This window comes from Dreissena polymorpha, chromosome 16 (genome assembly GCF_020536995.1).
Source record: "Dreissena polymorpha isolate Duluth1 chromosome 16, UMN_Dpol_1.0, whole genome shotgun sequence".
In the NCBI taxonomy this organism is placed as follows: Eukaryota; Metazoa; Mollusca; class Bivalvia; order Myida; family Dreissenidae; genus Dreissena; species Dreissena polymorpha.
Window position 1 is genome coordinate 48,486,723 of NC_068370.1, and position 22,634 is coordinate 48,509,356.

A 22,634-nucleotide genomic window follows, 5' to 3' on the forward strand; every position below is an offset into this window, starting at 1 on the left:
ATACTGAAAAGTATTGTCTACTGTATAAATCAAGTTAAATATGTTTTGTACGTGGAGCATGATAGACGTTAACCTACAGCCATTCCCTTTTCGAAGTTTCAATATTGTAGAGATATTAGTAACAGTTCCGTCCGTTTCTCGTATTAAAGTAAGTTTGAACATACTATTTAGGTGAAGTTCGGTAAATACGCTCTCGGTCTCTGACTTACTTGAGAGTAACGAACGTACATACTGCTGTCTGTGAACGCTTTCAGTCTCTGACTTACTTGAGAGTAACGAACGTACATACTGCTGTCTGTGAACGCTTTCAGTCTCTGACTTACTTGAGAGTAACGAACGTACATACTGCTGTCTGTGAACGCTTTCAGTCTCTGACTTACTTGAGAGTGACGAACGTTCATGTTGCTGTGGCTTGATACTCTAGCTCTCCGTCTCTGACTTGCTTGAGAGTGACACCGTACATGCTGCTGTGTCTGAGATCGCTCTCAGTCTCTTACTTACTTGTTGCTGTGTCTTGAAACTCTAGCTCTCCGTCTCTGACTTACACAAGAGTGTTAACTGTAATGCATACCTGTGAGTGACGTATGTACGGTCTGCTAAGTACGGGCGGGGCGCGGGGGGGTGGGGGGTGGGGGGGGGCTTTCCATCTCTGAGTCACTAGTGTCTTGGAACGCTTTCAGTACCTGAATAATCTGAGAGTGACGACTCTACAGGTAACTAAGTCTTAGAACGCTTTCAGTTTCTGAATTACCTGAGAGTGACTTGTATGCTGCTTTATATATGAACGCTCTTTGTCCGTTTCTTACATGAGAGTGATGACTGTACAATGAGCTTTGCCAGAGAAAGCTTTCAGTTTTTGACATATCTCAGATTGACGACTGTAAGACTGCTGTTTCTTGAATGTTTTCAGTTTCTGACTAATCCCAGAGTGTCGACGGTACGGGATGCTATGTCTGCGAACGCTTTTAGTCTCTGACTTACACGAGAGTGGCGGCTGTACAGCGGCTGTACAGGCTGCTGTTTATGGGAACGCTTTCAAACACTGATTTACCTGAGATTGACAACAGTACAGACTGTTGCGTCTTGGAACGCTTCCAGTATCTGACTTACCCGAGCGTAGCGAGTATGCAGGCTGCTGTGCCCGGGAACGCCTTTAGTTTCTGACCTCAAACGATCGATGCCTCCTTCTGCCTTTTTCAGTCAGCTGCGTGCACATAATTTCATTACACCATTAAAATGTATTGATAAGGAAAGAAAGACATAATGTTAGCTCTAATATTTAATCCTGTAAAAGATTAATCCTGAACATGACCCAACATATAGCTGTTACATGATAAATTGGCGCGCAAAAAAGTTGACATGGTCTTCATGGTTCGTCCAATACCTCTATTGTAAAAAAGGTTTTCGCAATAAATAAATGGATTTCCTCATTCAGTTTCGTATCATTATTTTAGGCTTGTCCTAACTTGGCTTTTTATTCAAATGCCATGTTTTCTTGTTTCTTATTGTGATATAAAACTATAGCTTTACAAAATTAACAATGCATGCCAAAGAACAAGAATAATGGAGCAGAAAATGGATAGTCACTCTCGTTATTAAAATCCTTTTCACATATTTTGGCATTTATTGAAGTTTGTCATTAAATGCTTTATATTGATTAATGTATCGATTGGGGTCTACAAAGCTCCAGTAAAAGAACAAGAATAAAATTAAAGAAAGAAAAAAGAGTAACCCTCAACTGGGCTCGAACCACTGACCCTTGGAGCACTGTCCAGAGTAAAAGCCTATCGCATAGACCAATCGGCCATCCGTGCTCATACATTGAGTGATGTATTTTATACTTTATATAAGCAATCCTTATAGTATCACAAAATATAACGACATCAACAGAACTCTCCAAATTATTATATCGTTTCGGGATGAAACGCTTTATAATTTTCAGGTTTTTAAATTGTCAAAGATGCGTGTAAATATTTTAGAGCATGGTAAATGTTAAGTATCACTGTTTGCTCAAAAATATTATAACTACATAAAAAATTTGCGAATTTGATTTTTTTGTAATTTTGTCAATTTACCAAAACGTGAAAAGGCCCCTTTAAAAGCACGTACTTCTGAATTGGTTTTGCAGTTTTGTTTTCAAACTCTCTTTTAAACAAAAACAAAACAAATATGTTTGTGTAAGAGCAAATATTTTCATGATATACATTTACATTATTTTGTCATAGAAACAAACTTCATAACAAACTGTTTAAGTAAACATTAACAAGATTGCAAAAGTTTTCTAATAAGCAATTAACTTACCGGCAGTGAAGCTACTCGATAAACTTCGAGCTGAAGTAACGTAAAATGCTTAACGTACTTTCTATTAATAGCCTTTGCGTCACACAATAAAGTATATAGTTACCAACATGACACCCAATCGTGATCCATCGACTATCTCCGGAATGCTCCGTAAGATAGATTCATATTAATCGCCTCAAGATCGAGAGTTAAAATCATCCTCGAATCTTTCTTTCACACGTTTCCTATATTCAATCCGATCTTCATTAGTCTCTCCGCTGTAGATATAGCGACTCTCCCTACGCCCCAAAAGAATACAACAAACAGCCGATATGACCGGTATATATCTTCTATTTAGTCTTTCTTCAAACGACCCACCGCATCTATCCCTTCTAAAAAAAGTATTAACATCCAGGCACCCACAATTAGATAATAGTTAACAACATATGAAGCGGGGACCACAAAACAAAACTTATCGTGTTTTCAAGACAACCGCGACAATTAAAACTGAGAACTTTATCGTAAAAAAACTCTTCCAACATTCACACATTGGGAATCCCGCGCTACTTAGCCAGCCGAACAACAGAGCTGACCCCGACAAAAACTATTTTGGAGGTCTCGGATGTCATTTCAAAGACCAAATAACAATGAAATTCCTGATCCATAAAAGAACATGTATACCCCAATTTCGCCATTCATTTATAAATCGAACAGACTAAAAAACATCGAAAATGTACTTAAATTCGCACTAATTTTTGCAAGTATCGGATTTATCATACGCCGCCAAGCAAAATGTTGACTAACTTCCATCAATAAAATATCATGTTGACCTGATTACAATAACGGCAAACCGACGACCGACGATCGCAAAAAATACTCTAACCACTAATCGTCACTTATTCTTTTGCAATTAACACACTCAGTAACCAGTATGGCACTTCAATTATTGCAATAATGTAGCCTTAACAAGGTAAACTATCCAGCGAATTTTGGCGCAAAGCATTGTCCACATTTATGACGGATTTGGTTAATATGTCATATTATAATATATAACAATGCCTGCACATAGTTATTGTTTTTCCCTGTTGTAAGCAATTCCTGTGCCCAGTTTCACTATCCGTTGCAAATCCAAAGATTCATTATCAACATCGGCATTTAAATCCTATAGAGATTATAGAACACCGTTAACCCCCACTTTTAACCAAGTTGTTCATATCTACTTCATCGTCTTGGTCTCACGATTTCGTGCAAGGTACTTTATGTAAACAACTGATCGCTCAGTTGAAAATGACAGCCATCTTTGTTTTTGTGTCCTTTTCTCAGGTGATACAGAATTTAATTTTGAACAAAGCCTTCGGTTGTCTACTTGAGTGCGTACGATTTAAAACGTTGAATCAATTCGAGTCGAGACGTATAGCGATAGTTTGCCTTATAACCTATTACTTTTAACAATTAAACGCAAATATTTTAATCAACAAAGATGTGTTATTATAAATATTGTAGGATAAATAGAATACTATATTAGTGCTATTGTGATCTTGAAATTATCCGACTAAGAAAGGCTTACAGGGCTCGATAAGCCTCTCCGTGTAAACCTTTCTTCAACTCGTCGGAAATATTCAAGTACATAAATAACAATAACATATTATTCTCTATGTAGACTCACATATAACTGACATGCACGGAGCACAAAAAAGGTTTCAAAGCTGTTGGCAGAAATGTTCAACGTCAACAGGGCAGATCTTATTTGGCACCAATACTATACTGGGCTTCAACAGTGCTATGAATTAAGTAAACTGGTTGGTGAAGGTAGATATGAAGATGGAGCAAGTGCTTCAGATTTTCATGGTGGATCTCGATTTAGACAGCAAGAATGCAATTGTGTCTGGACAGGCGCTGGACATGTTCCTCAAGTTGAGGGCTGCCGAGTGCGACCTCAAAGCGTGGATCCACTACAGGAAATTTCTCCTCTTCAGTGAGTAAAGGCAGGTTTCAAGTATGCTATTTTCATACAAATAAAGCGGGTCTGGGCGTCCCTCAAGACAGCAGCACTCCTAATATACCGCTTTGACCAGCTAACAAAGTAACTTAGAAAGAATCACTACATTAACAACCGCCTGGCCTGCCTCGTAAGAGAAGTGATAGAGCTTCCCTACCCCATGAAGGCACTCGTTGTGTTTACCTGCCTGGGTGTGCTACTCGTGGAGCCCTTCCATGCCAGAACCATAGAGAAAGACCCATTCTCAGCTCATGGAGTTCTACAAGAGACTCCATACAGGCGTGGGTCAGCCAATCAGAGACAACTACACTACGTTCACAACACCTGCATCATGTACCGTCTGACATGCTTTTCCAGAACGTTAAGGTTTTATTTATTGACGAGGGCCTAGTAGAATTTTATACACTCTAATAATCTCGCTTGATTATGGATGCTTTTTGAATTTTATGCATTTATTTAAGTTTTTTTCAGTTTCAAAATTGTTTATCTTGAGTGATATTAAACGACTACCCAATTTACGCAGCTCATGTAGTTAGTAAGTATCTAGAGTTATACATGCTAGGTCGGTAGGTATCTAGGGTTGTACATGCTAGGTCGGTAAGTGTCTAGAGTTATACATGCTAGGTCGGTATCTAGGGTTGTACATGCTAGGTCGGTAAGTAGCTAGGGTTATACATGCTAGGTCGGTAAGTATCTAGGGTTATACATGCTAGGTCGGTAAGTATGTAGGGTTATACATGCTAGGTCGGTAAGTATGTAGGGTTATACATGCTAGGTCGGTAAGTATCTAGAGTTATACATGCTAGGTCGGTAAGTATCTAGGGTTATACATGCTAGGTCGGTAAGTATCTAGGGTTATACATGCTAGGTCGGTAAGTATCTAGGGTTATACATGATAGGTCGGTAAGTATATTGGGTTATACATGCTAGGTCGGTAAGTATCTAGGGTTATACATGCTAGGTCGGTAAGTATCTAGGGTTATACATGCCAGGTCGGTAAGTATCTAGGGTTATACATGCTAGGTCGGTAAGTATCTAGGGTTATACATGCTAGGTCGGTAAGTATCTAGGGTTATACATGCTAGGTCGGTAAGTATCTAGGGTTATACATGCTAGGTCGGTAAGCATCTAGGGTTATACATGCTAGGTCGGTAAGTATCTAGGGTTATACATGCTAGGTCGGTAAGTATCTAGGGTTATACATGCTAGGTCGGTAAGTATCTAGGGTTATACATGCTAGGTCGGTAAGTATCTAGGGTTATACATGCCAGGTCGGGTAAAATCATACTACTCGCAGCGTCGTACGTTTAACATCAGCTAACTTTCTATACGGATAGTTAAGGTTTATAAGGGACAAATAAACCGATTAAGAAACGCATTCTACACCCGATGAATCGTGTGTGTTTTTTTAAAGAGTCAAATTCGTCCATATTGTTCATGGTTATAATTAATATCTTGTAATATAAAGGGAATCTTCAGATTGACCAGCAGCAGACAAAACATGAATTAAACCAACATAACATATCAACAAAATTCAACGCTTTCCAAAAAAGTTGAACGTTAACATTATTATATCCAACGATAGATTATATATCATTATTTACTTTGAACATTTTTGTCGTTATTAAAGATTGATGATAAACATTATTCTTAAATTTCATTGACGGAGATTTTTTCACGACAGAAATATAGTCGATGAATGTGTTGTTAACGTAACGTTTTCTGTTATGGAGTAGATAAACACAATTTTGACACGTAGCATACCTCTTCAGCATTCATGCGAAACATCACATAAACAAGGTTTCGTTGGTATATATGATCAAAGTGAATGTAAGTTGTACTCGTCCATGAGTATTAATCAATTCTGATTTAGCTATACTATCGAGATACGATTTATTTAATAACGCCTGACTTTTAAATCGGTGAACATCGGGTTGTTATTGATGCGACAACATTCCTTTGATAAATTCTTTAAAACTTTTACAAAGTATAATAACAGAACGAGAACTCAACTAAAGTGATTTATTTAAACAATCATTTTCTTATTAACAAATATAATTCATTGAATCAACGCTGCACACATTCCCTTTATTATTAATTTTATCAACACAACTCTCAAAATGAGTAGTTTCTTTAACAGGCAATATATCAAACGTTGAGGGCTGAGAAACAAATTTGAATAAAAGTACCGAAGAGTAATGCCAGAATATGATTTTATTAATGAAATTAAAGTTAAGTGTTTAGTAATTTTCGTTAGTTCCATCAACACTCATGCATTGACATGAGACAAAAAAATCCTCACTCCAAACAAATACTGTACCTGCAACAAAACACGATCGCCCGAAATTGGATTCATTGAACGTGTATCGGCAAAAGTCAAGGTTTTTCCCAGGGGCATATACATCGGCCGGCGACCGTTTGATTCCGGAGGGCGTCCGCACGATGATCGAACTTCTATATCTTTTTTAATTACCGCATTTTGTCTTCACGTTAGCACGTTACGTGTGAATGGCGCAGAGTCGTTATCTATTTGTTGTCAATTTGGTCAGATAAAGAGTCGTTTAGGTGTACTTAAACGACTAACGACTAGATCTGGACCATAAGTACAATCTGTTATCAAAAATGACATACATTTGTAAATGTATAACTTTCACTTGATACATGAAGTATCACAACTCATACTATTACGAACAAAAGAAAAGGGAATACATAGGATGTTAATTCCGGGATCTGAGGTTTACATCGCATTTAAGTACGGAAGAGACTTATAATAAAAGATTGAAGTGATGGTATGTTTTATGTTTTTGATAATAGCATTTTAAAGAACTTTTTACATACGTTGTTTATATACATGCTATATGGATTTAGTAAATTCTTTACAGTTGATATACCGTAAATAGAGCATGCAAGTGTAGTTAGATGTGTTTAGTGGGTCGATTAATCGCTTGGATTGCTGGAGAAAACGACTCTTGAGTAGAGGGATCGAATCTGTTCACGAAATAGATCGTTGAATGCTAACTGAGTATACAGATCAAATTATCACTTCGATATTGAACAACTATATAAATTAGACAAATGAAAATTGAATTTACATATTTTTTCGGGAATTTAAAGAGAAATGTTTGTGTATGTTGTGATTGAGATTATTAATGGATTCTTAGAGAAAACACTTCAAAGGTGACTATTAAATACATTGATAATTTGTTGACGGATACATTTTTAATCTTGCTGTAAATTACCTGCCTCGCGCTTGCATGGACATACCTATAAACATTCAGGTGACTGATATACCAATTTTTTTTTGTCTAACATAATTACGTACACACGTATTCATGTATCGAACATTTGATATGTACATATGAAACTCTGACCGCTGTACATAAATCATACGACGTATCTCCATCTACATGGAGAGGAATTACTATTAGTGTCGCACCGAACATGTTAACCAGAACAATTATTAGATATATTGTTGTATGATGTTCTCATGTTTACATGATTACATCAACTATTGAATCGCTTAAAATAACAGTTTAAAATAATATCAAAAGCACGAACATTAGACCGTCAGTGAACCACAATTTATATTAATACGGATATGTCTAGGCTTTACTGTTATCTCGTGTATACATCATTTCGTAATTTTATTTAGATGTGTGATAAATGGTATTTAATATGCACGTAATGCATATTTTTCTGAACTTGATAATAATGAAATTTGTGTGTGTGTCTTTTTTACTATATTTTATTGCATTGATTATATTGAATTGTAAATTGCTTGAACACCAGTATGACACTCGTTATTGACGCTCTTTGGCTGAAGCATGATATCAAGTATAACTTGTTAAAAGCACGATTCTTCATACCAGCTGGTCGATTCTATACAAAAAATGTCACTGGTGTATGTTAAATAGATACACGTGCGTAACATATTGTATGAGATTGAGGAAACAACTTAAAACTAATCAACAACCAAACGTTATATTGTTATATTGTAAAAATACAATCATACATTTTATTTCGAATAAAATATAATGTTTCTGCTTGTGTTCTATGTTTCCGTTTTATATTACGACATTATTTTTAAGTGAACAGTTTTTAAAAGCACATTCATTTATTAAGCTGTCACTTTTGTTTATCCAATATGACAACAGTCTGCTAGTGTAAAACTGAAAATAAGCATTAAACATGTTTTCAAACAAAGCATTCGTTCTTTCTTACGAAACAGGAAGCGGGAGGAACTGGCGCGCGGCCACATGAACTCAAATATGATCCGTCGTATGTACTGTACGGAGGCGGAGCCAGCTTCCTGCTTAATATAATCCTTTTCCGGTTGGTCAGTCCGGTCGTTTCCGGTTGCCTCGTGCCTGCGTACCGAACGTTGTCCATACGCGACCGCATGGATTGGAACGACAGGTTTATTACGTCGTTTTGAGAAATTCTGTATTTCCGAAGTCTTGGTCCGCGTTAATAAATTCAGTTCTTAAGACTTCACAAGGGATGGGCTTGGTTCATTTATAGCTGCGAATCATAAATAACCTTATTAAAAAAGAAACAAATAATATCATTTTATATAACAAAAAATATTTGTCTTAACAACGATTTGTTCACAATATTCTCGTATAAAAATTATTTTTCGTATACGTGTATGCATACTGACTAATTTTAAAATTTGAAATAAACTAAAATAATTGTAATACATAGAATTGTTTAAACATCTAATACGAACGCTATCGCGTTCCTAAAAGGGACGTACTGTACGCGAGCTTTTGTCCAGGATAATCGTAAATTAGCATTTTCATATACAACGTTAATGTATCCGGAAAACAGGAATATATATCGCTTATATACTTATTTTATGTGTAGGTTTATATCCAACATCAACGCCGCCCTAGCGATAGCCATGTCCGCTCACACACTGTTCTACGAAGACGCCCTCTCCGCGGACAAGGTCTGGCACGACAGCTACGTCGCACGTCTCGCTTGCGGTATCATCGCCGGCTACATGCTGGCGGATGTCATCTGCATGCTCACGTGGTGTCACGTGGGCACCGGGGAGCTCCTCGGCTTTATGTTCCACCACGCAGCCACCGTTTATGCGTATTATTTTATATCGGTAGGTTGACGCGCACTACTTTAAATCGTTCGGGTTGATTCAGATAGTTTTAAAACAAAATAATGTTACAACCACGATATAATGTGTTGTTTTCTTCGTTTGCTTGTTATTTTGGAGTATAACAAACGAAGAAGAATCTTTAAGAAAAAACAAACTCGCAACCCAACATATACACGATAAAAAAAAAATAAAAAATACATGTGAATCATTATTTTGTCAGTTATCGTTTTTAACTGTATAACAGGCTTACGGCGTGCTGTGTTACTTCGGGATGCTGCGACTCATAGCGGAAGTCTCTACCCCGCCTGTTAACCAAAGGTACGTCTTCTAGACTCATAGCGGAAGTCTCTACCTCGCCTGTTAACCAAAGGTACGTCGTCTAGTAGCGGAAGTCTCTACCCCGCTTGTTAACCAAAGGTACGTCGTCTAGACTCATAGCGGAAGTCTCTACAATGCCTGCTAACAAAATGTACATCTTCTAGTAGCGGAAGTCTCTACTTCGCCTGTTAACCAAATGTACGTCTTCTAGACCAAGGCCCTCCTTAACCAAACTGAAAAGTGGGGGTTCAAGTCCATATAAATTAACATTTTTTTTTTAAATTTCAATAACGATTTTTTCGAATTAGCATTATCAAGAAAGTGTCATAACTGAAGTTAACTTATCATAGATGTATGTGTTTAGCAATTTAACTTAAATAAAACATTATTAACGCTTCTTTCGATGGTATATGAGACGGCATTGTACTTAAATAGCACCATTGTCTTATCTTATACTCCCAAAAACGAAATTTAGGGGGGTAAATAGGAGTGAGCTTGTCGGTCGGTCTGTCGGTCGGTCTGTCGGTCGGTCCGTATTAAGTGTCCGCTCTTTAATTCAAGTTTTTTTTTCATCCGATTTTCACCAAAATTGGTCAGATTTTATATCTAGATGATGTCTAGGTCAAGTTCGAATATGGGTCATGCCATGTCAATAACTAGGTCACGGGGTCTTTTAGTGCGTTTGAAACATTCAGCATGGTGTGCGCTCTCGTATTCAAGTAGTTTTCATCAGCTTCACCACACTTGGTCAGAACTTGTATCTAGATGATGTGTAGGTAAAGTACGAACATAGGTCATGCCGGGCAAAAACTAGGTCACGGGGTCACTTAGTGCGTTTTAAACATTAAGCATAGTGTCCGCTGTTTTATGTGAAGACAACCTGTAAAATATTGTGTCAATGCGGCATGTGGAGGCATTCGTCAATACTGTTACAAATCTCAACTTTTTATTTGTTTTATTCCCAACAGCTAATCGTGTTTATTGTAAAGAAGTTACCATATCATTATTCTTAGTTATTGTGATACTATGGAAGGTGATACTTATACATGAATGTTGTTATTCACTTTACATTGCATGATTTCAAAAGCGCGGAGGTTAACATGTGTTTAGGTAAGGGTCAATTCTTCTTTTTACAATATGTTGCCCTCTAAGATAACTCCGGCGGCTTGACTTCAAGCTGTATTGCGTCGGCGCGGAACGCCTGAAGTTCGAATTCGCTGCAACAACAACACCTTAAAGGGGCCTTTGCACAGATTTTGGCATGTTTTGAAGTTTGTCATTAAATGCTTTATATTGATAAATGTAAACATTGGATCTAAAAAGCTCCAATAAAAAATCAAGAATAAAATTTAATAAAGGGAAAAAAAGTAGCCCGCAGCAGGGCTCGAACCAGTGACCACCGGAATCCTGGAGTAAAAACCAATTAGACCGCTCGGCCATCCTGCCAATTATATGTGGAAGACGTATTTTATACTTTATGTAAGAAATCTTCGTAGTTTCACAAAATTAAACGACAACAACAGAACTCTCCATATTATTCAATCGTTTCGCGTTGCAACGCTTTATAATTTTCAGGTTTTTAAATCGTCAAAAGATGCATATAAAGGCTATATTAGACCATGGTAAATGTTCAGTATTACTGTTACCTCACAAATATCATAGATAAAACGAAAATTTGCGAATCTGAAACAACTTTTTTTAATATTGTCATTTTACCAAAACTTGAAAAGACCCCTTTAAAGCGGGACTGCACGATTTTGTCAAATATTTATGAATTTATATGATATGTGAAAAACATTATCATACATATATTTCAAAATAAATTAAAATAAAAGTAAAGAAGAACAATGGCGAAAAATGCGAAATAAGCCAGATATTTAATTATGAAATCGTAAATGTCTGTACAGTCGAATTCGCCAGCATGTATATCATGCATGTACGATGTGAATCTAAATTTAGTTTTACGGATCATTTTAATTTCCTGCAACGATATCTATTCATACGACACACGAACACTTACTCCGATCATAATAAAAAGACGAATGCTTCGATTATTGTAGGAAAATATGTAAAAATCTTCGTCACAATCGGCTCGGGGCGCTAATTTGTCTTTGCTTCCTTTAATGAAATTCGTCTTCAATGTATAATTTTTCTTGCCTATGTTGTGTTACTGTAACATATTTTTATCATTATATTACAATTTAAAACATATAAAAATCATGCAGGCCAACTATAAATAACAAAACAAATAACAAATTCATCGTCATTTTACCTCGCTTGTTCGCTAACGCTCCAGGTGGTTCTTCGACATTCTAGACGTCCCGCGTTCTAACTGCTGCGTACTGCTCAACGGAATGCTGATGGTGGCGACCTTTTTCTTCTTCCGGATGGTCACCATGCCGATATACTGGTACCAGATCTGGCTGGTTACCGGCACAGATGCTGTCTTAACGCTTGGGCACATCCAGCTGATCATGTACATACCATGCTTCGTTCTGGACGCGCTGAATCTGTACTGGTTTTACAAGATGTGTCGAGGATTCATCAAAGCGATAAAAGGCTTGAAAAAGCCTGTTGCAAACAATAGCGCGAAATTCAAAACATTGTAGCTGCGTTTGAAGTTAATTAAAGAGAATTAGCAATAATCTAATAATTTCTCACATGATGCATGAAATTATTTACAAATATACTGTGTTACATTGGCGCATTCAAACTTTATGTATCGGGTAACATTACAAATGTATGTGTTTGGTTGCATAGACATATATATGATACATATTTCCGTTGTTCTAGTTAAGCTACTAGCAAAACATCATTGCGTCATATTCCTAAATGCAATGTATAATTTCTGTTATGTTCAGGGCATAATACTGTTATTTGCAGCTGTGATAAAATACTCTGTATATACGTTTACAATTGGTACATAATGAAATATAATATTATACAGTTTAATTATAGACATAAATTTAAATAAGCTTGACTTTTATATACTCTATGTACTATATATATATATATATATATATATATATATATATATATATATATATCACATGCTATGTATTTAATCATTAAATCATGTATGTAAAACCTGTGCAACACGCGCCAAATGTTAACTACATATAATTTTTCGTTCAAAAATAAAGTACTAAACGACAATATTCAAAAGCTCGCCATACGTTTACATCATACTACGCCGAATATTCGGGAACGTCTTTCCAGAATAGTAGAGTATACCAAGAAATTATATATGATGTATTTAAACTGATTTTTTTAAAGACAACGTTTTGATAAAGTGATTTAAATATCATCAAAAATTGAATCTTTCAATTTTTCCATTAAAAGTGATTGGGATTAATCTGTTAAGGATCTTGTTCACAGATCTCTAGCATTTATGCAATTTTCATTAAGTTTTCGTTAAGCAATAACTTAGAATAAACGCATTTAGATATATTCAGTAAAATAACAGGAACAGAATCTTAAATAATGTTGTTTGTATGAAATGCAAAGAACATCGTTGTTTTGTACCTGCTTACACATCCACCTCCAAATCGAAGTTAATGCACACTTTTTGCAGTATTCATAATGGGTTTTTATTAAACAACTGAGTGCATGTAATCCTGCTCGCAGGACTTCCGTTTATCGCATGTTTAACCTTAACTTGACCTTGTTAAACATTGTTAGTTGTTCGCTTGCGAACAACTAAGGTTAAGAGCAATTTGTGCATGACAGATTTGATCATGACCTGAAACCCGATTACTGCCTGCATACGCGCCGAGAAATAATTTGCGGCGTTGTTTCAGTTCTTGAACTACAATAAGTTATAAAATGAAACATAATAAGCATATCGTGTGAGATTAAACAATTTTGAAAGGATCGTTCACATGGTTCAGGATCACGTGACTTTATGGGGTTCCCCTTTTAACTTTAATGGATGTATACACGACGGTAAGTGGTGTTTTATTTCAAATAACATTTTTAAAATTATGTTTCTTAAGAATTTCAACTGGTGCATAAAAGATGTTTATGCTGCTTATGGCAATGTGAAATACATCGGAATAACTTTAATAAGCCTTTGCTCTTGTTCACAAATTCGTTATCTACTGCATTCATTGTACACGGATATGCTTCACGAAAGGTGAAATGTTGTCAACAATTTCAGACGTATTCAATGATTTATTCTTATGCCTTGAGATATCGGCACAAACCGCAAGAAAAACTATTTTGAATGCACTAACGAATTTTGCAAATGCTTTTCAATAACTTGAGATATTTGCAAAAATAAAGTTCTTAACGGTGTGTTTACATTCTGTCCTTCCCGTGTGTAAAACCCGGAAAAACCCATTGGTTCTACACACTGTTTATAAGAATCAAAATAAGTATATAAGTCAAAAATCAATTTTTTAGCTATGCGTGTCGCGGAAGAGTTTGTGTATGAATTATTAAAGTAGTCCACTGGGTGCTACGTCATTCAAGTGGTATTTTTGCGCAGCCCAGTCCATTCCAAATCAGGAGATATTAATAGATCTGGGAAAATAAAACTACTTCTGTCGAGATTGCAATACACTATCATGCGTCTCTTGCGTAACCAAGCTGATAGCGCTTGACTTTTTCTGGTAGTACAGCTTGGGGTGGAAGGGAGATCTGATTTGGCTGCGAAATCTTCAGCAGGACTTGTAAATTTACTTTGAAATTCAACACATACACGTGCAGAGATGAGGCTATTAGTTACCAACCCTAATATCGGTCGACATTTGACAAGCCACATAACAGTAATTTGTGCTGACAAAGATGCGTCACGAGAAATTCGCAGGTTACTCTCTAGTATACAAATATGCTCAAACTTTAGATATAACAATCAAATAGGGGTCACATCTCCAAAATATGACGGCATAAGTTATGGTTCTAGCACTGCGCTTCCTTTTAATTAGACATATACATATACGTATGGATTGCAGTTATGATGAGTAGGAATTGCAGATTTTACTATTCGGTATCGCAGCTCTAATATGTAGTCCGTTCTAATGTGTTACAATTGCAGCTTAAATGAATTATGATTGCAGGTTTTAAGAGATTTTATTTCAATTCTGATGAGTTTTAATGGCAGTTTAAAAGTTGAGGAAGTGCAGTTGTGATTAGTGTGAATTGCAGTTCTTGTGAGGTTGAATTTCAACGTGTAGGAATCACAATTTTGATTTCTTTGGAATTGAAATTTTGATCAGTCGGTACTGCAATTCTGAAATATATGAATTGCCGTTTTTATACATAAAAACGCAGTACTGACGAGAAGGAAATGAATTTTGCAAATAGGCATTCTTGATTGTATCTGACCGGACTTACTACACATACATTAAAACAACATTCTTCTGTCGCTCTTATGTCTTTAATATCTTGAAGAATCTTCAGAGGGTCCTTTAACGTCCTGAGATTCGAACTTGCACGGAAAGATATTTCATATGACCATTGTTCATTCGTTTATTGATGTGATGCCAATAACATAATTATTTATATCAACTTTTTTTTCGACTATGTATTTATCTCAATTGGCACAGACATCTGGATATACAATATTTGTTAGATTTGCGCATATAGCTCGCAAGAATGCATTTGACGTTTGCCTTTGACTGAGTTGCGGTAATATCTGGCGGTCATCTAGAAGCCATATAAATATAGCTGAAGGCACAGTAAAAAAATCTATGTCGAAATTCCAACGTCAATAGTTTGCACAATACAGGTAAATATTTAATGATATCATATATCATGAATAATTGATGCATCGCATGTTCAATTCATTTCCGCCGTCTAAAGTATCATATAAGCAGGACAGTGCAGATTGTATCAGACAGATATGCCCCAAAAGTCAAGCACCGATATAGAAAATTTAAGAGCATTTATGTAATACATTATAGGGAATGTTTTAGACACGTTTTCACATTCACCACACGGCATAGCAGAGTAATATAGCAATCAAACTAATTTGGTCATTTGAAGCATTGAACAACGGAGATTCGATTCAACTCACGAAGCATAACGTCGGTGCTATAAATCTACAATCTTGATAGATGAAGTTGCTGTTTCAATACAAGTCGGCAAATCACATTATTTTGCCCCCCCCCCCCCCACCCCAGCGCTCAGTCCGACCTCTGGGTATATCAACCGTCAACGTGTAGTGTAATTGATTGAGTTTGTTTAATTGGCGTGAGCAAATAGCCGGGCTTAAATAATTTGCAAAGGGATCGAATAGACAATGATTAAACGGATAATGAAATACTAAACTATTCAAATAATTAATCTAGATCGATTGTCGCGTTAAACGTCAAAAGGCGTGAATATCTTTTTAAAAGATCACAAAGGCTTTGCACTGAGATACTAAAATCAGTATTATTTGACGTCCAGACACTGTCGTTGACGTTTGTGATTTTTATAGGAGTATTTTTTTTTTCAAAATAGTAATGCTAGTGTCATGCGCCGAGAACAAACTTGGCATGCGATTGTTATAACTGGATATTAAAGAAACTGACACATTCAAGAACGCTACTAAAGGTAAAGGTCCTTGTTACCGCTATGATCATAAAGACTGGAAACTATCGAACACGAAACTTACTTATATGACGTGTTTGTACACTGACAATATAGCATCAAAACATACACGAATACCCAATATAACCATGTTAAGTGTTTCAGGTATCGCCTTGTTTCTCTGTGTAACATGCATTAGCTGTGTTTCTGGAGCGATGATAGATGACACAAAGACTTTGTTACGAGACCTGCTTAGCGAGTACAACAAAAATGTGCGACCTGTACGTAAACATGATGACACTGTAAACGTCACCGTTCAAATGTACGTCAAGTCGATTCAGGAGTTCGATGAAGTCAGCGAAAATTTCTCGGTTGTGGCTGGTTTTTCGATAATCTGGAAGGACATAAGTATGATGTGGGACCCTGCGGGTTATGGTGGTGCTTATCAAATCCTGACATCCTATGATGACGTGTGGGTGCCAGAACTTATTCTGACGTCGCCGTCAGATGACGTCGAGAGCCTAGGGGCGACTTGGAATCGCATCCGGTATTATGCCGATGGAACCGCTGTTTGGATTCCGGTCAAGTTGGTTTAGTCCACGTGCGCAGTAGACGTCAAAATTTTCCCGTTTGATACACAGACGTGCACGTTATCATTTAGCGCAATGGGGTATGAGTTAAATGAAGTTTTCATCATGCCAGAGACGGACCAAGCTAACATGGCGTTATTTACAGAACACCCAATGTGGGACGTTGTTGACAACACAGCCTCCTCCGAACGATTTGGGTCAAGTTGGCAAGTGAGTTTTGGTTTCAAACTCAAGAGAAAGCCGGAATATGTTATCGTGAATGTGTTACTACCAATTCTTTTCCTTAGCATCCTGAATCTGGTAGTGTTTCTTTTGGTGCCGGAGTCAGGTGAGTGGATTGCGTACTGTATTACCGTTCTCCTTTCCATCGCGGTCTTCATGACAATAGTCAGCGCTATGCTACCAAGAACCTCGAAACCCGTTCCGATCATCTCCTTCAAACTTATGATAGATATTGCTATAAGTTCTGCTATTACCGTTGTGGCCATTCTTAACCTTCGTATCTACAACAAGGATCCGGAAAGTCCCGTTCCGAAATGGCTGATTGGAATATACCGGATATTGACCTGCACCCTTTGTCGCAAGCGAAAAATAGAACCTTTGGAGATGAGAAAGTTACGTAGGAAAACTTCAAAAGCGATCAGGATACAAACTGTAAAGGCTATCTCTACGGCTGAAAATGACAATAATTTTGAGAAACAACCATCTGATTTAACTGTTGAAGAGCGAATCACGTGGAAGAACATTAGCTACATGATCGACGGAGTTGCTTTGTGCCTTTTCAGTCTTGCAGCAATTGGCAGTTTCGCTGTTTTTATGATTATTGTTACAGGACGCAGCAAGTAAACAACAGCTGAATATTCCAAGAATTTCCGTCCTGATTGAGTTTCAAAACTTTCTTAGTTAAGGTAAGGTAGTACCGTAAGGCCACGAAGAAAACAAACTGAAAATTTAAGTTTACAGTGTTTAAGTGTTATATAAACTGAAAATAATCATTGAAATGTTTAGTGATGATGAAAAGAACGTGGGTTCGAATACTGACTGTCCATGTCTGAACTGCAAGGATGCTATCACCAACGTAATGTTGCATTGATTATCACGGTTATAGTTATTAAACATTGCAAATAAATACAAATGCACCTAACAGTTAAATTGAATGTTCATATGTGCTGTAAGTTGCGTTAATGTTGCCATTCTTACAATAACTTTGTGGCATCATTTAGGACATTTTGTTCCTGAACTATTTTCTCTGTCATAACTTAAAATGTACTTACGTTAGATGAAAGTTTATTGTTAAATGAATAATGATTGTTGATCTGCATATGCTCTTACAATGTTATTGTTAGTTAAAATATAATGTTATTATTGAATATTTAGAGAACTATTGTTTAAGATTGGGATTCATAAATGCATTTGATTGATTGTTGAAATCCTTAGTCATTATGATTGGCTCAGCAAAATACTAAGTCATTGTCATTGCTGGGTTCGCAGAATCCTAAATTATAAGTGCTTAGCGACATTTATAACAATAAAGTGATATCTTTCGTATTTAAATACGTCCACGACTATGGTGTTTTTTTTTCCTTTCATTAACATGACAATCTTTCTATTTGGATATTCAATTAAGTCTGCAAGAGCCATAATTAATGCTATTTTGTTCATTAAATTATACTTGTACAAGTGTAAAATGAAAAAAATGCATTTCAAGCATAACAGATGCAAAGATTTTCATAAAGTATGACATGATAACTTGAGCAAAATATCAAGTTCAAAAAATAAGTTAGATTCTTTTGACAGAGAATGGGAACCGTTAAATGCTATTGTCTCACAAACGTAGAATTCAAATTTGATGATTGTTGCAGTTTTAAGCACTTTTTTCAAATACTATTCAAAGTGAAAAGTTTCTGTAGGACCTATTTAGTATATACTATAACTATAAGCACCTATTATTGCTTCTCTATGCCTTTTTCATCAGTTATTACATTGTACACATTGTGTGTTGTCTTTTTAGACTGGATGATGTTTGTTTCCTTTTTATGTACTTTGTACATATTTGTGTGCTTTGTCAACACAGAACTTTGCTTTGTCTGTTGTTGAATACTACTATATTTAACTTTAGATATGAGGTGGTTGCGCTACATGTGTTTTGTTTACTATTGGAAATCATTATTGTAAACATTCATATTGTACATGTACTTTTTGTTCAATTTCGAAAAATAAAATGTGTCGACTTGGCACTGGCGTTCAAGTAAGCACTAGGCCTTCTAGGGACCTCGGACATGAGCTCCAAAAGTGTTACTTCCTATTTGCCTCCACGGTACTAATCCGGCAATGTCTGTCTTACAGAATTGTAGTTCTAATGAGTTGCAATAGCAGTTTTTAAGAGTTTATTCAGTTCTAATGAGTTTAAAAAGCAGTATCAAGTATGGAAATTGCAGTTCTTATGTGTAGGAATCACAGTTTTCATTGCTTCGAAATTGAAGTTCTGATCAGTTATTATTGCAATTCTGACGTCTATTAATTGCAGTTTTTAAGCATCAAAATCGTAGTTCTGAGGAGTAGATAATGCCGTTTGCAGTAAGGCATTCGTATTTGACCGGGCTTTGTACACAGTATTACAAACAAACTTCTTCTGTCGCTCTTATGTCTTTAATGTGCAACGGTAATCAACTTTATGCCCCCACTCAGTTAAAGAATATTCAAGGCGTCCGTTTACGTCGCGACATCCTTTATATCAGTATTTTAACGGATCGTTTTAAGGTCCCATCTGACATGAAATAGAACTTGAAATGAAAATACGCTAAAGTACAGGTGGCTGATTATTTAAAAAACAAACATATTTAGGAACGGTAGGGCGGGTAAACGATCATTTCTTTCTCTGTCTCCATATTTTATCACCGTCTAATATACACTTCGAATGGCGTATCGATAGATTTACAACGTTCATAAATGCCAACACGAAAAACTCTCGCATTTTCCAAGCTAAACCTTTAACGCGCTATCTCTGCTTAACAACATGCAAGATTCCAACATAAAACCGTATTTTTCGAAGCGAGAAAGTTCATTCTTCACACGCCTTTTTTTGAATAAAAAGAAAACTGTGTGTTAATTTTATAATTATTTGCCTATGCATGATCTGTCAAAACGTTTATCGTTGTCAGCAGGATTCGCACCTGCGCGGGAAGATTCCAGTGGATTTCTAGTCGATCGCATTGACCCCTCGGACACGACAACTGGTTTATTAACTTAAATGGGCATGTTAACTTCAAAGTTTTTGAATGTGAAATTAGATCGATTGAACAGAATTACGTCCTTTTCTTCCGCATTTATGATGTATCTTTACATGTATATTGAGCGAATGTCATTGAACAATAGTTGTCGTGGCCGAGTGGTTAAGGCGATGGACTAGAAATCCATTGGGATCTTCCCGCGCAGGTTCGAATCCTGCCGACAACGAGACCTATTTTGACACGAAGTATAATAACCAGAAGTTAATTGGAAATCAAGTATAAATAGTGAACATTCAAACTGTCGCGTAGGGAATTATATAAAATCAAAGTTTTTTTCAAAATAAGCGACTATTAGGTAAAGTGCACATATTATATTTAATCATTATCTTTAATTCAAAAGTTTGATTTGCAATACTGTTTACAGTGTGCGGTCAGTCGTTAGAAGTATTAGAGGCTGAGTGGATAAGACGAGGAACGAGAAATCCGTTGGCATCTTTCCGCGCAAGTACGAAATCGACCGTAAAAGGCGGCATTATTGTACCGTTAAATATTTAAATATGATTAATTGAAAGAGTAATATATTATAAATTGCCATATAACATTGTAAAATGTAACAATTTAATGCATCATCTGTATTAAACAGTTATTGTTGAATTGTTTATTGACATGCGAAATATCGCATACAATGAAAAAAATCTATAAATTATTTCTAAATGCAAAATTCAAACATATATTGTAAAAAATATGTGCATCTTTATTATCTCGACCGCATAAATCACATATACATATAATGCCATTTTAAAGCGAGTAGGGTAGATGATTTTTCAAAACATTTATCGTAGTCGACAGGATTCGAGTTTCCGCATGATTATTGAACTATGTACGTTTTCTTTTTATTCCTTTATCAACGAAGCCGATTTAATAGTCTTGAGGGGAGATTATACCATTGTTATATGTGTTAAATAATTGCAATTTGTTGATAAAAATATGTAACAAGATAAGTATTGATGCAAAGCATCAAAGGGCGTCGGGAATTTCAATGTAAAAGGCACTCAATGAAGTTACATGGAACGATTTTTTTTCTACTGTAAATATTAATATATTGGCCGATTATTTTAAACAAAATGGAAAAAGATACTGGTATAACCATTATCTATGATTGTGTGTTATAACTCTCAAATAACCATTATCTATCGTATGATGTTGTGTTATAACTCGCAAATTACCGTTATCTATAATTTTGTGTTGTAACCCCCAAATATTTCATAGTTCATTTTATTTACATTGATTTCCTTTTTTTACTGGCATCCGTGTGCAGTTTTCATTAATGAAAAAGAACTTTTTAGGTTTTAAAAAATCTGCTTCATCTTGTAAGCGTAATTTCATATTTTTCTCAACTTTAATGGGAGATGATACTGAACTTATTCTTACGTTGCTCATTAACGATAGGGGTTGAATACTCATTGATATGAAAACAATGTAAAAGTTTTAATGTGTTTACGAACCCCCATCCCTACCCTCTCACACATATATTTCATGGGCATAATACAAACAAAAAAATGGAAACAATAAAACAGCATATTTATTTAAGGTTCATGTAGAGGCTTCAGTTTGAAAAATGTGGGACCCCTAGCATTGAACTCAAATTTAACTAAACGAAGAGTGCCATATTGAACATGTTTACATATTTGCTTAAAACGATGGTTTTCCTTCAAACTGCTTCCAATTTTGTACAGCAAAGTCTCATACCATCGACAAAATCAATCAAAATACAAAGCGATTTTAACACAAAATAGACATTATTTTCAAAAATCTGGATGATGTTTATTCAACGTATTTGGGCGGAAAATTATATAACTAGTTAATAAAATCGACATTGATGAGGGTAAGTTACCCTTAAATAGTAAAAAAAAATACATATCTAGAAACATCAAAACTCGAACACATGTCATTTTATGACGATGGGAGTAGCCATTTTTAAATAAATCAAATTGAAAGAAACATGCAAAAACTCACTCATCGCCTAATTGACAATCCAAACGGTTGACGATGACACATGCATTGGATTGTAATCTTTCCATTGATGTGTGCAAACTGCATGATCAGACCTCATAAACACTCCAAAAAATAACTTTGTAAGAAGCATTTCACCAATGTTTACAATTGTTGTCGAATCACATGAACTTGTAATATTGCGCACAATATAGTACGCTTACAGACTGACAAAAAGATTGATACGAAACTCCGTTCAATTCATCACGGTATACTATTTTATTGATAATATATAATAATAAATCGCTTCAACAACCTAAATGTAAAAATAATTCTTTTAAACGGAGTTTTTAATAACGAAGGAAAAAACAACGGAAGTCGGATGGATATTATGTGAGATGCATTTCGGCTCCAGAAAAACAATACAAATACACTTAAAAAAGACGTGTGGGGGGAAAATTTTCAGCTGGAAAATATTTGAAATAGGGTAAGTGATTATATCTCTGTGTGATCATTTCTGTTATTAAGGGCGATCTCTTCCTGATTAATGTAAACAATTGTTTTACTAGTCGCGACCCAACTGTCAAAATAAT

The 22,634-nt window shown here is 35.9% G+C and overlaps 2 protein-coding genes, 1 long non-coding RNA gene and 1 other non-coding gene across 6 annotated transcripts; all 4 read left to right on the forward strand.

Moving 5' to 3' along the window:
• Positions 1-5,080: 5,080 nt before the first annotated feature.
• LOC127861595 (uncharacterized) lies at positions 5,081-5,785 on the forward strand. Of its 3 annotated transcripts, none has more exons than XR_008040286.1 (4): positions 5,081-5,147; positions 5,272-5,395; positions 5,427-5,519; positions 5,551-5,785. It is a non-coding gene; the product is annotated as an uncharacterized LOC127861595 (long non-coding RNA). The 3 variants fall into 3 exon arrangements; XR_008040288.1 differs by having other exon boundaries at positions 5,272-5,364; XR_008040287.1 differs by lacking the exon at positions 5,081-5,147 and adding an exon at positions 5,205-5,240.
• A 1,086-nt stretch (positions 5,786-6,871) lies between these two features.
• LOC127862845 (TLC domain-containing protein 4-A-like) lies at positions 6,872-12,869 on the forward strand. The gene is made up of 5 exons (XM_052402102.1): positions 6,872-7,068; positions 8,508-8,695; positions 9,146-9,395; positions 9,640-9,713; positions 12,010-12,869. The coding sequence occupies exons 1-5, from the start codon at positions 7,066-7,068 to the stop codon at positions 12,320-12,322; spliced, it is 828 nt and encodes a 275-aa protein (XP_052258062.1). The 5' UTR covers positions 6,872-7,065; the 3' UTR covers positions 12,323-12,869.
• Positions 12,870-16,894: 4,025 nt separating this feature from the next.
• On the forward strand, positions 16,895-17,665 carry LOC127861829 (neuronal acetylcholine receptor subunit alpha-6-like). The gene has a single exon (XM_052400508.1). It carries the CDS (start codon positions 16,895-16,897, stop codon positions 17,663-17,665), a length of 771 nt encoding a protein of 256 aa, XP_052256468.1.
• Positions 17,666-20,193: 2,528 nt separating this feature from the next.
• Positions 20,194-20,275, forward strand: Trnas-aga (transfer RNA serine (anticodon AGA)). Its single transcript has one exon. It is a non-coding gene; the product is annotated as a tRNA-Ser (tRNA).
• The last annotated feature ends 2,359 nt before the right edge of the window (positions 20,276-22,634 follow it).

Coding starts and splice junctions, on each gene's coding strand:
- LOC127862845 (XM_052402102.1), top strand. Junction 8,696..9,145: donor CGCATGGATTGGAACGACAG/GTTTATTACGTC, acceptor TTTTATGTGTAG/GTTTATATCCAACATCAACG. Junction 9,396..9,639: donor ATGCGTATTATTTTATATCG/GTAGGTTGACGC, acceptor ACTGTATAACAG/GCTTACGGCGTGCTGTGTTA.
- LOC127861829 (XM_052400508.1), top strand. CDS start 16,895: ATGGGGTATGAGTTAAATGAAGTTTTCATCATGCCAGAGACGGACCAA.